General features: G+C 46.0%; 3 protein-coding genes across 3 annotated transcripts; all 3 read right to left on the reverse strand.

Annotated features, from left to right (window-relative positions):
* Positions 1-509: 509 nt before the first annotated feature.
* LOC100844154 (germin-like protein 3-7) lies at positions 510-1,463 on the reverse strand. Its single transcript, XM_003564207.4, has one exon. The coding sequence runs from the start codon at positions 1,415-1,417 to the stop codon at positions 719-721; it is 699 nt and encodes a 232-aa protein (XP_003564255.1). The 5' UTR covers positions 1,418-1,463; the 3' UTR covers positions 510-718.
* Positions 1,464-1,998: 535 nt separating this feature from the next.
* Positions 1,999-7,241, reverse strand: LOC100840804 (exocyst complex component EXO84B). The gene is made up of 7 exons (XM_003564195.4): positions 6,876-7,241; positions 5,597-5,694; positions 4,046-5,087; positions 3,249-3,761; positions 2,733-2,921; positions 2,534-2,667; positions 1,999-2,403 (listed from the first exon to the last, which is right to left on the reverse strand). The coding sequence occupies exons 1-7, from the start codon at positions 7,062-7,064 to the stop codon at positions 2,241-2,243; spliced, it is 2,328 nt and encodes a 775-aa protein (XP_003564243.1). The 5' UTR covers positions 7,065-7,241; the 3' UTR covers positions 1,999-2,240.
* Positions 7,242-8,714: 1,473 nt separating this feature from the next.
* Positions 8,715-10,955, reverse strand: LOC100820885 (protein YLS3). The gene is made up of 3 exons (XM_003564217.4): positions 10,417-10,955; positions 10,202-10,318; positions 8,715-9,230 (listed from the first exon to the last, which is right to left on the reverse strand). Exons 1-3 carry the CDS (start codon positions 10,784-10,786, stop codon positions 9,109-9,111), a joined length of 609 nt encoding a protein of 202 aa, XP_003564265.1. The 5' UTR covers positions 10,787-10,955; the 3' UTR covers positions 8,715-9,108.
* Between the last annotated feature and the right edge of the window lie 2,928 nt (positions 10,956-13,883).

Genomic DNA, 13,883 nt, shown 5'->3' on the forward strand with positions numbered 1-13,883 from the left:
GTGAGTGGTGACGGACTGACGATACGTGAAGTTATTTATTTGGCTCAAGCACACGCATCGCAAAAGGCTCGAGTCTCTAATCTTAATTACACGTACTCAGTGTCTACCATCTACGAGCTGCGTGTGCTCTCCGTAAATTCTCAGTCTCAACTGCGAGGGCGAGGGGGAGCGGGACTCGCGACAGGGACGGTGTCGCGGCGGCGGCGGCGGCTTGGCGCGTGTTTTGGTGAAGGTCTGAACTCTCAAGGACGAAGGCAAGGTATTTTCGAGCAACGCCAAGAAGCTACAAATGCTTCTTGAGGACCAGGAGCACAAGGAGCGGCGGTGCATCGATGAGCTTGTGGAGAACCTGAGACGCTAGAAATTAAATTTGAGGTACATCAAGTGCGCTTCTTCTTTTTGTTTTTCTTACAAGCAGGTGTCAAGTTCGCTTGTGTTATGTGAAATTAACTTCGATCGCATTTTCATCCAGTATACGCATTTCCATACTACGTCAGTCCACGCAATCATTAACCGAACTCCGACCTCTGACTTTCGATAACATTTCAAGTAATTTATTGGTCCACACCAACCGAATATCCAATCAAAGTATATACGAAACAGTAATCAAATTTGTCTATTTACTCGTGTAAAAGTAAACTTTCGAGCCGTACCCAAAGGCCGGCACGGCACAGTTTCCAGCCAACGAGCTAGAGATATGCATGTCATGCCATGGTGATCATTTCCGGAACTTGGACTTGAGCAGCTTGATGATCTCGCCGTCGACCTGGAAGCTCTTGGCCAGGACAGCGTCCGGAATCTCCGGGTCCGCCCCGAACAGCGCCGGCGCGGCTAGCACGAGGCCGGGCAGCTGGCTGTTGAACACCGTGAGCGCCCTGGCGGCGGTGGCGCCCACGTTGTACTGGAAGTGGGTCAGCCCTCTCGGGATCACGAAGCTCTGGCCCTCGCCGACCACCTTGGAGTAGAACTTCCCGGCCGTGCTGACGAAGCCCACGAGCATCTCCCCGGAGACGACGTGTACCAGCTCGGCGGCACGAGGGTGCGTATGCAGCGGGTTCACGCCGCCAGGGGCGAGATCGACGCGGTTGATGGAGAGGCCGAGGGTGTTGAGCCCCGGGAAGGCCTCCACGTTGCCCGACGTCACGGCGGACCCGAAGGGGCTGTCGGACGCCGGTTTCGCGGGGGCCGATAGGCCCCCGAAGAAGAAGTCGTCGGAGACCACCGTGGAGGATGGCTTGCACGGGAAGCCCGGGAACGTCGGTTGATCATCGGCTGCCCCGGTTTTATGGGCGGCCGCCACGCAGAAGTCTTGCACCGGCTCCGGGTCGGCACGGCATGCGAACACGAGCACCGCGATGATTGCCGCGGCTAGCGTCGTCGGCGAAGATGGTCTCGACATGGCTCTGGAGAGGGCCATTGGACTTGGAGATGAGATTTGTAGTGGGTACGGGTTTTGGTCTCGTGTGGTGATGACTATATAGCGTGAAGTTTGGGAGGGAACAAATGTCAAAGGAGTTGAAGGGTTCAAAAGCTCAGTAAAGTCTCCCCTGACTCTGTACAGAGACATGGACGTCCGAAATTTCCATGCATTATCATGGACTCCAAAAGCCTTTTGTTTTTTCTACCGTGGTAATGGTCTCCGTGAATTTGTTAATTCTGGTTGGTGGTGCCGTTGGGGCGCCAATCGACCAAGACTTTACCATCTAGATTCCTTTTGGGGACAACGCTTTCAGATCCCAGTGTACCGGCCAGCTGAGATCCTGGCCGTCGGATCGGGATCCAAGGAGCTCCGTGGCGGAAGGAGACTGGAGACTGGGAACCGCGTGTTCGTCGTCGCCATCGATGACGGACTACTGGTGTCACGTGTAGGACACGGTTCGTGATTTGGTGGAGAGAAGGTGACAGACAGGAGACCCAGTCAGTCAGTCATGTCATGTGGCTTTTCATTTGTCCTCCAATGGGAAGTTAACTGAACTATCCACATAGACACACAGGTCATGCAATGATCAGCAGCCACAAACCTTGGCTTTGAACTTTTGAACAATGGCTCGATTCAAATGATTTTCTTCTTCTTTTGTGACTCGGATGCAAAGAATTTTAACTAGGCAAAATAACCCCTTGCTCAGCTATACTAGCTGAACAGCAACAGCAGAGGCAGGTGATACAGAGGAGAAATACACTAACGCTTAGAACTAGGATATCACAAGAACCTGTCTACAATAGGCTACCCTGGATGCACACTAGGAACTGCCGTGGGATCTGACCGACGACACAGATTGTGCCGAGACAGAGGCCGTTGGGCTGTTCAACTCCCTCTCCGTGTTGGCAGGACGAGCCTTCCCACTGATCCTGCTGATCGTCTCCTGCGCAACATCGACGAACCAATCGTCGCTTGGAAGCACGCTGCAGAGATTGGCAAGCCGCTACGTCAGCTTCGGTTTGAACATAAGGACTGTCTAGTAAATTTTACGGTTCGAAAAGACTTCATCAGAAACTGGAACGAAATATCGAAGTTGGATAAATAGTAAAATACCTATCAGGATCAATTCCGGTAGCAGAGAACGCTGTCATAGCTCTATGAATGATATCCAATATGACTTGGTGAACATGCCGGGACAAGAAACGGCCTTGCCCGAAAAGGATGACAAATTGCATGTCCAGGTAGAACTGGGAAGGAAAGTGTTAAATGAGAACAAATATCGGTGGTATAAAAGAGAAAAAATGGAGCTTACCTGCTGAAGCCCAAGGGGACCCAGAGCCCTTGCTCCCTCTTCAATCTCTTCCCAAAAGCTCTGGTCCTCTGAGAGCCACAATACCACTGTTTCTGTCAGCCGCATCATTAGCAACGTAGCAAACCTTTCCCTGCCGACAAACATCTCTGCAGCAATGCCCGCCATCCTGTTTAATTTTGCATACAGTTCCTGCAATGAACAGTAGATGAGATGCTACAAAAAGAAATAGTCTGAGGGCAGATTTGCCGAAGTGGAAAATTGCGGCTCACTGCTCAAGCTCCAAAACTTGTTATTTGAACATTCGCTGAAACACTAAACTCTACCCAATTCCAAACAAGTTCAAATGGCCATTTCTCTAAGTGACTAAGGGCACACATTTTCTCAGGGGAGAAAATAAACGCATAAGCAGCTCGCTAAACATTGTTTTTTATAAATTTACTCAATATGATTGGTTTACCATTTGGTTGATTATCCTAAGGTAAGGCTAATATCACACAATATGAAACTCGGAAGTACCTGAAAAACTAGAGATGGTACCCATTCTATCTCTTCAGCATTATTATCCATATTGATGTACGTTTCTGCGCTGAGACGAGTGTCACCTTCTTCTGTGAATATAAGATCAAGAGCATGCAGCCTGCAGAAACTATCTCTAAGTTTGTCCACCATACGTTGCAGCTTCCTTTTCCATTCACGTTGCTCTGTCGAACGGTTTGGCTTGTCTGGACCTCTTTTGCGCATACTATCGATGTCGGACTGGTTTACAGATGAAAGCTTCATGGCTGCTCTAGGTAGCAACTCTTCAGCAAGTAAGGATGCATTGGCTAACAAAGCTAATTGCTGCTCCTCAGTCTCCGCTATCCGGATAATCTTATTGCCTAGACTTTCGAAATTAGCTTCATCATCCATTGAGCCTGGTAGTGCACTCATGAGCAGACTGACATATGTACTGAATGTTTTCAGAATCCCATCCAGTGCAGAACCACCTAGCTGCAAGCTACGCAGTGGCCCGACATCCTCAAAGAAATCCTGCAAGTTAAAAAGCCCTTAATACATACTACATGTATTGGTCTTGAAAATAAAAAGAGAACACTCTACATGCATTGCAAAGGAAATTTATAAAATAAATCAATTGTATCTCTCAAAGAAAAGAATATAATCAGCTGACGTATGCTTAAAGTCGGCTCTCTAGAAGTTCACACCTTACAAATAAGTAAACCTTAAAATTCTCAAATGAATCAAGAAAAAAGAAGGGAAAAAAAGATATCACGATTACTGTAGCTGGAAACATCTGTCAAGAAATAGATTGTTACCTGAACCATTGAATTGAACCGATGAGCACTGCTTGAGAGCTTTGGCTGGAGTGAGAAATTACCAGCAGATGATCTAGCAAATGTGCGTATACCAGTTGAAGGATATGATAGTACCCAGTCATCAGCTGCAGCTAAGGCAGCAGCACTCTCTTCAATTCTCCTCAAATTGGAATCTATTGCTTGCTCAACAGACGGTCTGAATTGTTTCATCAGAACTGCTGAAAGTGACAGACCACGAGCTTCTAGCAAGGAAGAATGACCAAGTGCTATCTGAACACATTCAGCAGCAGCTCTTAAACCCCCAGCTGCCGCACAAGAGGCTAAAGCATGCCTCTTTACAAGCAAGGCAAATGACAGCACTTGCTTAGCAGCCCATGTAACTAGTTCAGATGCATAAGCTGGTTCGTCACCAAACACTTCTGCAGAGTCATTGAGAGCATGAGCTATAACAGAAAAAACTTGCTGAGCAAGAGACGCTGTGTACGCGCCACCATATGCTGTGCTAGACGGATGTGTCGTCTGTATGTTAGATTCAAGCCTTTGGCTATGTGCACTGAGCAACAAACTATGAGCACGAGGTCCATCACCCAGTCGCTTGAGAGCGGAAGCTGCAGCACGAAGTTCAATACCACAAGTAGAAGACTGGCAAGCAGCTTCAGCAAGCTGGTCTGACAACTTTTGACGATTCTCAGAGATAACCTTCTGCAAAGCAAGAATGTCAGCGGTAGCAAGAGTCTGTTTCTGTTTTGCATCAGCAGCAATTTGTTCTGCTTCATCCAGGGCATCCAGTGCTTCATCCACTCTTCTCTCAGCTAGCAAAACATCAAGCAAGTCGGGGAAATCTGTATGCCATTTCTGTATTTCTGAAGGCTCCTGGTCTTCAAGACTGGATTTGTTCTCTTCTGTAGCACCTTCAAGCCCTGTAGTCAAGGAATCAATCTGAACCCCTTCGGATAGACCATGAATTAGAGCTGACTGTGTATTTAGCAGATTTCTGACAGATAGCAGCTCCCCTTCAAGGTCAGATATCTCCTTCGATGTCCTGATAACCAGGAGGGTAGTTTTAGATATTGTATTCCAAAGTCATGAACTGGGTAGTAAGGAGGATTAACAAGAGAGTTGGGAAGTAACATAACAGCAATATCTGAATAATTTCAAGTGTGAAAATACAATTATGATTGTGCATGCCATAAAATTCATGATTTGTGAAAAGAAGATTACCATAAATGGACAAGGATTTTTTCCTCAAAAAATAAATGGACAAGGAACTTAAGAGAACCCCATCCACTCAGAACAATAGAAGGAGTTGTCTATTTGTTCTCAAATATTTGTTGGAAACTTGGAATGTGGTCCTTACAGTATACTACTTTAAAGTCCATGAGATAATTTGTTCAGAAAGTACTGGCAGTAAAACATGCTACCAGGCACACCATTTTAGAGAAATGAAAAAAAAGAATTCGAGGAATATACTTCGTTGGGCAAGATTAAATTTGAACAATTGATTTCACACCTGATGAATACAGCATAATTAGCATATACACTTCTATGCACCTGATGAATGCAGCATAATTAGCATATACACTTCTACGCATCTCTTCAGCAGAAGCTTTCTTTAGATCTTGCAGATAAGAACACAGGTGTCTTATTTCCTGTCATAAATTCTGAACATCAGTCACCATGCAGTTTATTGCAGTGATAAGTGCAGTTCAAAATACCATGCACAAACATACAGTACCACCATTTGAAAGACTGAGTTTGCACAAAAAGCACATGTGCATAGGGTCCTAACCCATAATATACTCATAATATACTCCCCAATTCAATCTACTCCCTCTGTCCAACAAAGGATGTCTCAACTTTGACTAAATATGAATGCATCTATACACTAAGTTATGTCTACATACATCCAAATTTTGACAAACTTGAGACATCTTTTGTTGGACGGAGGGAGTAGTTGATTATAGCTCATACAGAACAGGACAACAATGCATTAGTCCAACAACCATCTTCATTCAAAAAACCTGATGGCCGATGCTTCCTATAATTCAAGATTGTTCACTAAATTGACGAGTACTGATTTCTCTCTGCTCAACAGTAACCTAGTTAACAAAGAATTATAAACTGTCAATGAACAACTAAATTCAGCACGATAAGCATCAGATAACTAAGAACAACAGTATTTGCAAAAATTAAGAATGTGACTGGATGTATGAATGTTTCCCTTTATTTCAACAAGTGTCAGCTTCCTAACGCACGATAAAAACATAACTGCCCATAGAAAAGCTGAAGGACTGGAAAGATTCATCACTGGGGCCAGCATGATGGGTGTAAGAACTTCCATTTTTCTTTTCCATTTTTGCATAGGCGAAGGTACAAAACGTGTCCAAATCTATGCATTCTCCATATAATCCAGAAGTGCACAATACAAAGGCTTATCCTCTGTAATTCTATATCACCACAGAAACTTGCATCAGGACAGGAAATATCAGCGTTTTGCGCCATAGTACCAAATCTCTTCCACAGCAATCCCCAACTTCGACAAACAACACAACCAAGCTCAAAATTGTTCATCTCTAAATCAACGAGATACTAGTAGTGTATCAGACTATCAGTAATATCTAATCTAATCCCAAGCAGTAACCATATCCGCTACCGCTATTTAGTAGTAGAAATCATGCCCAGATCACGTACGCGTAGCGCAAATGCATCGGAAACTCCAAAACCCCGTAACCCGTCGCCACACCTCTCGAACACGAAACGGGACCTGCTTGCTTCCCACCGCAGCACGACCGCGAAAGCCAATTTTCACACGGAACCGACGATTCCTCACCTTCTCGTTCATCGTCCGGCACTTGGACTGCACGTAGGAGTCCGGGTCGAACTTGTCCGTCTTGAAGATCTTGAGCTTGTCGGCGAGCTGCACCCCGCCGTCGCCTCCCGCGGCCGCGGCCGCGCTCACGGGGAACACGCCAGAGTGGCCGGACGGGCGCGACCGCGACGACTTGGCGGCAGAAGCCATCGCAGCGGGGGAAACCCTCCTGGCGCGCGGCGGGCTCCCGGCCCTCTCCTCTCCTCCCGTGGGATCTAGAAGCTTCTAGAAGCGGGCTTGCTGCTGCTCGGCGGCGCTGCCTGGCATTTCTGGGACACGGTTTGGTTGGGTTGGTTTTGGTTGGGATTTGTTTCGAGTTTTTTAGGCAGGGAATGAATGGGGACTCGTGTGGGACAGTTGCCAAAGGTGGAAAGATGTTCCGTGGAGAGAATATTAGCCGTTCTCCCATGATTTGGATAAACTTTGGATTAGTACAAGCTAGCTTACCTGCAAGTGTCAGATGCTCAACTAAAAGATCCAGACAAAGGCAACAAGTCATTGCTAAACTAAGAATCTCTTAAAGTCATTGATAAACTAGGATACATTCTAAAATACATCTTCAATTGTTTGTGTCTTAGGTCGTGGATTAAATTATTGTCGTCATTACCCAACAGACACGACCTCATTACCCAATGGACACGGCACATCATATAAGTAGTCTAAGGTCACTCCTGAATCCCGATGGTCACCATGTACCGATCTTAGTATGCCTGCAAAAAACTAATGTGGCACGAGGGGTATGATATCTTCATTTGTTAGATACAACTCTCAGCGCTAAACCTAATAAATAAGAGATTACTACTCTCTCTGATTCTAAATTTTTGTCGAAATATTACATGTATATAGACGCTTTTTATGAATAGATACGTCCATATTTGGGTAATTTGAGACAATAATTTAGGATCAGAGAAAGTAAGACACTAGTAAATATACATTAAATGCATATTATTTAAGATACAATTTATTGGGAGTCCCCTAATAGGACTTATCTTAATTCTTCAACGAGAAATGAGAGAATTAAATGTTCGCTGTCAAATTCCAAGTTGTAGTCTTGTTCTCTCTTTACTTAATACTAAATGACGTTCTGGAGAACTATTTCATTTTTTGCACATCATTTGTTAAACATATCCGTTTGAACATTAATCGTAAGACATGACACAAAAAAAAAACTTATTTCATAGCATATTTTGTTGTCTTCTCAAAATTACGTGTAGCACATAAGAAAATGAGGTTTTCTCCACCATTGCGCTTGCTCTAAGTAGATCACAGTTTTTACAAAAAAAAACGCAAATTAATGCATATGAATTGCAGCTGTATGAGTATCTGTATGAGTATCTGATCCAAACGTTTTTGAAGACACCGGTACTCAATTATGCAGCAATTTAACTAATGCCTGAAATTTTAACTACCATATGATTAATCCAAAACATAAAAAAATGTTACTCTGTAATAATACACAATACATAAACGTGGAGTACTATCTTACAGGGCAAGCTCACATCATTTCACCCCGTAAGCCATAGATGTATTGACCATATCTGCTCCTTCGTCCACGAATTACCTCCTTCCATCTTTGCTGTCAGTCTTCTTCTTTTCTGATGATTTTCCTTTTCTTAAATGAGTGATTTATGCAAACTGTCAATTGACATCACACAACTTAGTACTTCCGATCCGAATTAATAGTCGCACTTTTTTCTAGATACGCATGTACATACAATTATTTGGATCAGAGAGAATACATGTCATTATAGTAAACAGTGGTAGCTCCGTCGTTTAAATGGATGGTGTGCTGAGATCGAGTGCATGTCAAACATGTACCATTATCAAGGTAATTCACCTCAAATTCAAAATCTTACACATTCTTTCCTGTTTCCAACATGTAACATTATAAAGGTAAGCACCTGTATTACACACAAAGGGAAATGAAATATACAAGGGAGAAAGAAACTAAGCTCGACCGAAACCAAACTCGCAGGATTAATAACTTAAGAAATACCAGACTGCTTATAATTTGCAACATCCATTGATCAGGCAGGGCAGGGCTCTACTCATTCATCATTCGATCGATCAACCTCTGTGTGCTTCACCAAACCTAATTACGGCCCATGCCAGACAGCAGCCCAGCCCAGACCAGCAGAGAAAAGCCAGGCCTGTGTCTCCGTCTCTCGTGATCTTTGCAGACTATAAATAAATCTCAGGCGAGAACGAAAACGGAGGCGAGCAGCGCCGAGACGACGCCGACGAACGCCGTGCTGCGGCGCTGCGTCCCCGCGCCCGCCGCCGCCGCCGCGTTCGCGCTCTTCCCGCCGGTGGTACCTGCGACCATCAAGAGAACGTGCGTGAGAAAGGCTGTACAAGTGAACAAGCGCGTGGTAATCCGATCGGTTTTTTTTCCGGATGATCGAAGATTCTTCTTGACTTCTTGTACGTACTTACGTGCAGATTTGAACTGAGGTAATCAAGAAGGAACACCAAAAAGTAGCAGACTCAGATGGCACAAATGTGCACACACATCCCGTACTGCAACACAAAAGTGCACGTACGTACTCTTGCCACGTACGATTGGGTACACATATGCCGTTAATTAGCATCGTACCCAACCCCAACCCAACCCAAGTTCAATTAACACCCGGTCGGTCGGTCGGTCGAATTCTCCGGATTAAATTCCGGGGTACACGGTTAGATGGATCGACCACGGATGTAGCCAGACACCGCATTCATTGCTCCCGTCACTGCCTGGCTTCAATGCGCCGCGCCACTATCCGACTGTTGCCTATAGCTTTCTCGGCATAAAATAACTTTCCACGCCAGCGGTTACGTTGGAGCCGCGGACCTCGCACATGCCCGGCCGCCTTTAGCACGCAGTACTCGGGCAAAGCAAACGAAGTAGTAGCGCTGTGAAAACTTATGCATGGCACGTGCGCAGTGCAAAAACGGAGCTTGTGTGATCAAAATTAAGGAAGGGGCCGGACGGCGCCTCGAGATTGACCGGAAAAGCTGTGTAAGATGGGTTTGTTTACTGTGCTTAACTAGATGATGTCCCGCACGTTATTGTGGAAATTTTAGTAAACATATGTAAGTGAAAATTAAGTAGAACGTCAGAGTATTCAAAATTAAAAACATATAATGAAATTGTGGATTATTCACTCAGCGGGGATAGCTCGATGTAAACTACCATGCATGCATGTGCAAAAAATATGAGTTTTTTATTAAATAGGTGTGAACAAATTAATGATCAATGATGTGGAGAGAAATCAGGTTTATTCTACTTAGATATAGAAGATTACCGGTGGCGGCAGCGGCGGCGGGTGTGGTGGTGGTGGTGCCGTTCTTGCCCTCGTGCTCCTTGGCGTACTGCTTGAAGATCTCCGCCTCCTTGGAGTCCGGCGACATGTTCAAGATCTCTGCGCCCACGGAAACGGCACGCTCAAAACCCAGCCCGTTTCATAATTCTTGTCTTAAACTCGAAAAGAAGTGCGAGGGACAAGATAATATAACGTACTGGGGCAGTCGGAGAAGGTGGCCGGGATGGAGCAAGCGGAAGGGAGGTTCATGGCGCGGGTGACGTTGATCTTGAGGCCCAACGCGGGCTCGTCGCGGTCCTTGACGAGCACGCAGAGGCACTTCTTGCTGGCGCCCAGCACCGTCTTGAACCCGGAGCAGCAGTCGGGCGTCGGCGCGCGGGCCGTCGCCGTCGCCTCCACGAACGTCAGGCACGTCGCCAGGCCCATCAGCCGGTCCGCGCACTCCGCCCTGTCCGCCGCGAAGTCTGCCCCCGCCGGCCCAACAAGCCCAAACGCCAGTAACACCGCCGCCATCGCCAGGCCCAGCATCGCCGATGATCTTCCTGATGCTGAAGCTGAAGCCGCCATGGATAAAGCTGCTTGAAAGCTAGATGGGGATAGCTTAGTTGGAGATGGAGATATCTTGAACTCTTGATCGATCTCGTGCGTGTGGCGACGTGGTGGTCTTAGGGCTAAGCTAGCTTGGGTATATATAGAAGACGGGAACACGTGCTTTGCTCGTGTGGGGATTGAGCAGGGAGGGAGTGAGACAGTGTGTGGTGGTCGCTAGTGACCGACCGGTCAGGCTAGCGCCCGCTGTGAAATGGCGTCTGTGAACGTGCCGAGTGATGGGTCGAGAAGAATGTGATTGGTCGAATTAGCGCTTGGGGGAGGATTAATTGGAGTTGGTTGGGGAGTTGGATATAGAATTATAGATAGATTGCGTGCGCGTAATTTGCTGGGGTGTACGTACCGTGTACTACATGTATGGGTCGAGAGAGGCGGTGGACCGTGGACGTGTGTACCTGTAGCTACGTACGTAGTACTTGGACATTATTTTAACTCAAGTTCAAATCCGGGACGGCATGCATGCGTACGAGATAGTATCATAGTAATACGGTACTTATATTGATTGTTCCAAATCACTCGAAGTACTTGGACATCATTTTAACGCAAGGATACGTGTCTGAAGGTTAAATTGCATGTGGCATGCTTGTTTTTCATGTGGGCGTGTAATACAGTTCTAGATATTTGCTCAGAAAAAATGATTGTGCCAGCTGCTTAACTAATTAACTGTTCCAGCTCGATCGCTCGATGCATGCATGCCCTTGCCCCTGCGTGGCGTACTCGGATCCGAGTGTCTGGTGCCGCGGGTCATATATACTGTCGAGGGGTTCGAGTTCGCAGTAATTAATGGCGTAGTACCGAAGAACAGGAGATACTATACCGAGGCCCAGCATCTGTTGCCACAGTGCAGAGCGGTTCCGGCCGGGAACTTGGCCGGAGAAGGAATGCATGCAGAGAAACAACGGGGTGTTTTAATTTGCCGTTTTCGCGCAGTGCTGTGTGCTGCCTAGCTACTACTTCTGCGTACGGAGTAGTACTCTACCACGAGAATAGCGTTGCAGGAGTACTTGTTTTTGGTACTGCAATGAGCTGATGCATATATGGACTGTAATAATTAATCGAAGAACAGCAATTTAGCCGGCAATCCCTGTATGTCATTCATGGCCCAACCGAAGAGGACAGACCAAGGACATAGTAGAACTATATACGTACGTGCATACTTCGTCTTGCTGTACATTATACTAGCTAGAGATCTTTGGTGACGAACAGTGTTGACCTGACTGATTTTCCGGTCATATTTACATGCTGATGCTGCAGCAGTCGTAAGTAGCTTAATTAGGATTCCGTTCCATAAAAATTGGCACGGCTTTGAACCAGCTATAATTCAAATTCGTGACAATCTTTATGCACGGAGGAGTAGCACCCGTACTACTTTAATTACGATCAGCTAGAACTAGCAGCAGCGTAATAGTGCTGCACTGCGAGCTGATAATGATTACCACGTTTTTAAAGGTTCATTTCTTTCATTATTTTGTCTCGTGTATGTGATTTTGGTTGCTAGCACATTACGGCTAAAAGATTGTGCTACTGCAGACTGACAATCACGAAAGACGACCCAACAATCAAGCCTGGCCACATTCATGCATGCACTACATTTTTAGACCGACGTGCATGAATGCACGATCAAAGCCAAGCAGTAAACGACGGGAGGGCTGTTTGCTTGATTAGAGGAGCCGATCGAGCAGTATATACATACATAGCACACCAGTGAACCCAGACCATACTTGTTGCCGCCACATGCTGTTGGCGAACAGTGTCAGCTAGTGGGATATGCAGTTAGCCAGGAGGAGTAGCGTAACAGAGCTGCATTAGGATCGAGCTCTCCTTAATGGCGTCCACCTAGCTTCCCATCCGTCCGTGCGGCCAGGCTTTAAATCGGCCGCTAGATTGGCAAGTAGTGTGGCAGCACGTACTCGATCGATCGATCGATGCGTGCGCCGCGCGCGTGCAACTCGTGACGCATATACACGCCGTAGTGCTTAGCTCTAGCTATAGCTAAGCTTAACCCCACACGTGCTTAATTAATCAATTTGCACTTCCCTTTCCACGCATTCAATCCTCCACGAGACCACGAGGACCGCGCGAAGCACGTACGATCGAGACGATCTTTCAAGTCTGTTGCGTCGAGAAGGATGCTCCAACGAGAGACCTAAAGCTATAGCTAGCTCTTGTGGTGACCAAGCTACGCTAGCAAATTTTCGGCCGATCGAACAATGGTTCGTACGTCCTTTCCACAAGTTGGTTTTGGTCCTTTTTGTTATATAAACCGGTCGACACATGCAAAAGAAGAAGGATATTCAAGACTCAAGAATATATACTTCCCGTACGGGACAGCGATTTAATTTTAGGTGGACGAAGAAAAAGTGTTAATTACAGGTGCACCATTAAGTAGAAGAATCGGTGCTGACCCCGGCCGATTTCGCACTTGATAATTCTACTGGTACTACATCAACAATAATTTCTTAAGAATGCTCTTCATATTGGCTAACCTAGAATGTGTCTCATCGATTTATCCAGCTGGGGTATTATGAATTCGTGATGAATGATCGAACGATGTTGGAGACCAGTTCGTTTCGGCACGTACATCATGGGGTCTTCTTACATTTTTGGACCACACTAAGTACGTGGAGTAGTTCGCTAGCTAAAGCTAGTTGCAACATGCAAAGTGTGGTCACAGAAATGGTCTCGCGGCATGATTGTGTATGTTCTGCTCCTACGTACGTTTCAGGAGTTTTTGTCAGCATTAATCAGACGATCAACACATGTCCATGGTGCTTTACTAAACCCGGTTAGGTCGTCAGGACATCAACAAAGTTTTTCGGCCGCATTGATCCAACGGCAAAACAATTTTTATACAACAAGGTCGACTCTTAGCCGACAGAAGCGTCTCGACCTTCGCAAAAAGACAGTTCTAAGAGTCGTCTAAATGTCAGCAATGCCCTTAGTATACGTACGTTGCTCAGGCCGAGTTGGCTTTGACCAATTTCATCGCTTGCGCCACGATATATATACTCCATGTTCGTCACATGTGCAATTAATTAAATAAATAAATAATTAT

The sequence above is a fragment of the Brachypodium distachyon genome, chromosome 1 (assembly GCF_000005505.3).
Source record: "Brachypodium distachyon strain Bd21 chromosome 1, Brachypodium_distachyon_v3.0, whole genome shotgun sequence".
Classification (NCBI taxonomy): Eukaryota; Viridiplantae; Streptophyta; class Magnoliopsida; order Poales; family Poaceae; genus Brachypodium; species Brachypodium distachyon.

What these genes read in the sequence shown, in the direction of transcription:
- LOC100840804 (XM_003564195.4), bottom strand. Translation starts at nt 7,064, where the DNA reads ATGGCTTCTGCCGCCAAGTCGTCGCGGTCGCGCCCGTCCGGCCACTCT. An exon ending in AATTATGCTGCATTCATCAG is followed by an intron (nt 5,088 to 5,596) that starts GTGCATAGAAGT and finishes CCTGGTTATCAG; the next exon opens with GACATCGAAGGAGATATCTG. An exon ending in GTCCCCTTGGGCTTCAGCAG is followed by an intron (nt 2,668 to 2,732) that starts GTAAGCTCCATT and finishes TTTCCTTCCCAG; the next exon opens with TTCTACCTGGACATGCAATT.
- LOC100844154 (XM_003564207.4), bottom strand. Translation starts at nt 1,417, where the DNA reads ATGGCCCTCTCCAGAGCCATGTCGAGACCATCTTCGCCGACGACGCTA.
- LOC100820885 (XM_003564217.4), bottom strand. Translation starts at nt 10,786, where the DNA reads ATGGCGGCTTCAGCTTCAGCATCAGGAAGATCATCGGCGATGCTGGGC. An exon ending in CACCTTCTCCGACTGCCCCA is followed by an intron (nt 10,319 to 10,416) that starts GTACGTTATATT and finishes CCGTGGGCGCAG; the next exon opens with AGATCTTGAACATGTCGCCG. An exon ending in CGCCGCCGCTGCCGCCACCG is followed by an intron (nt 9,231 to 10,201) that starts GTAATCTTCTAT and finishes TGATGGTCGCAG; the next exon opens with GTACCACCGGCGGGAAGAGC.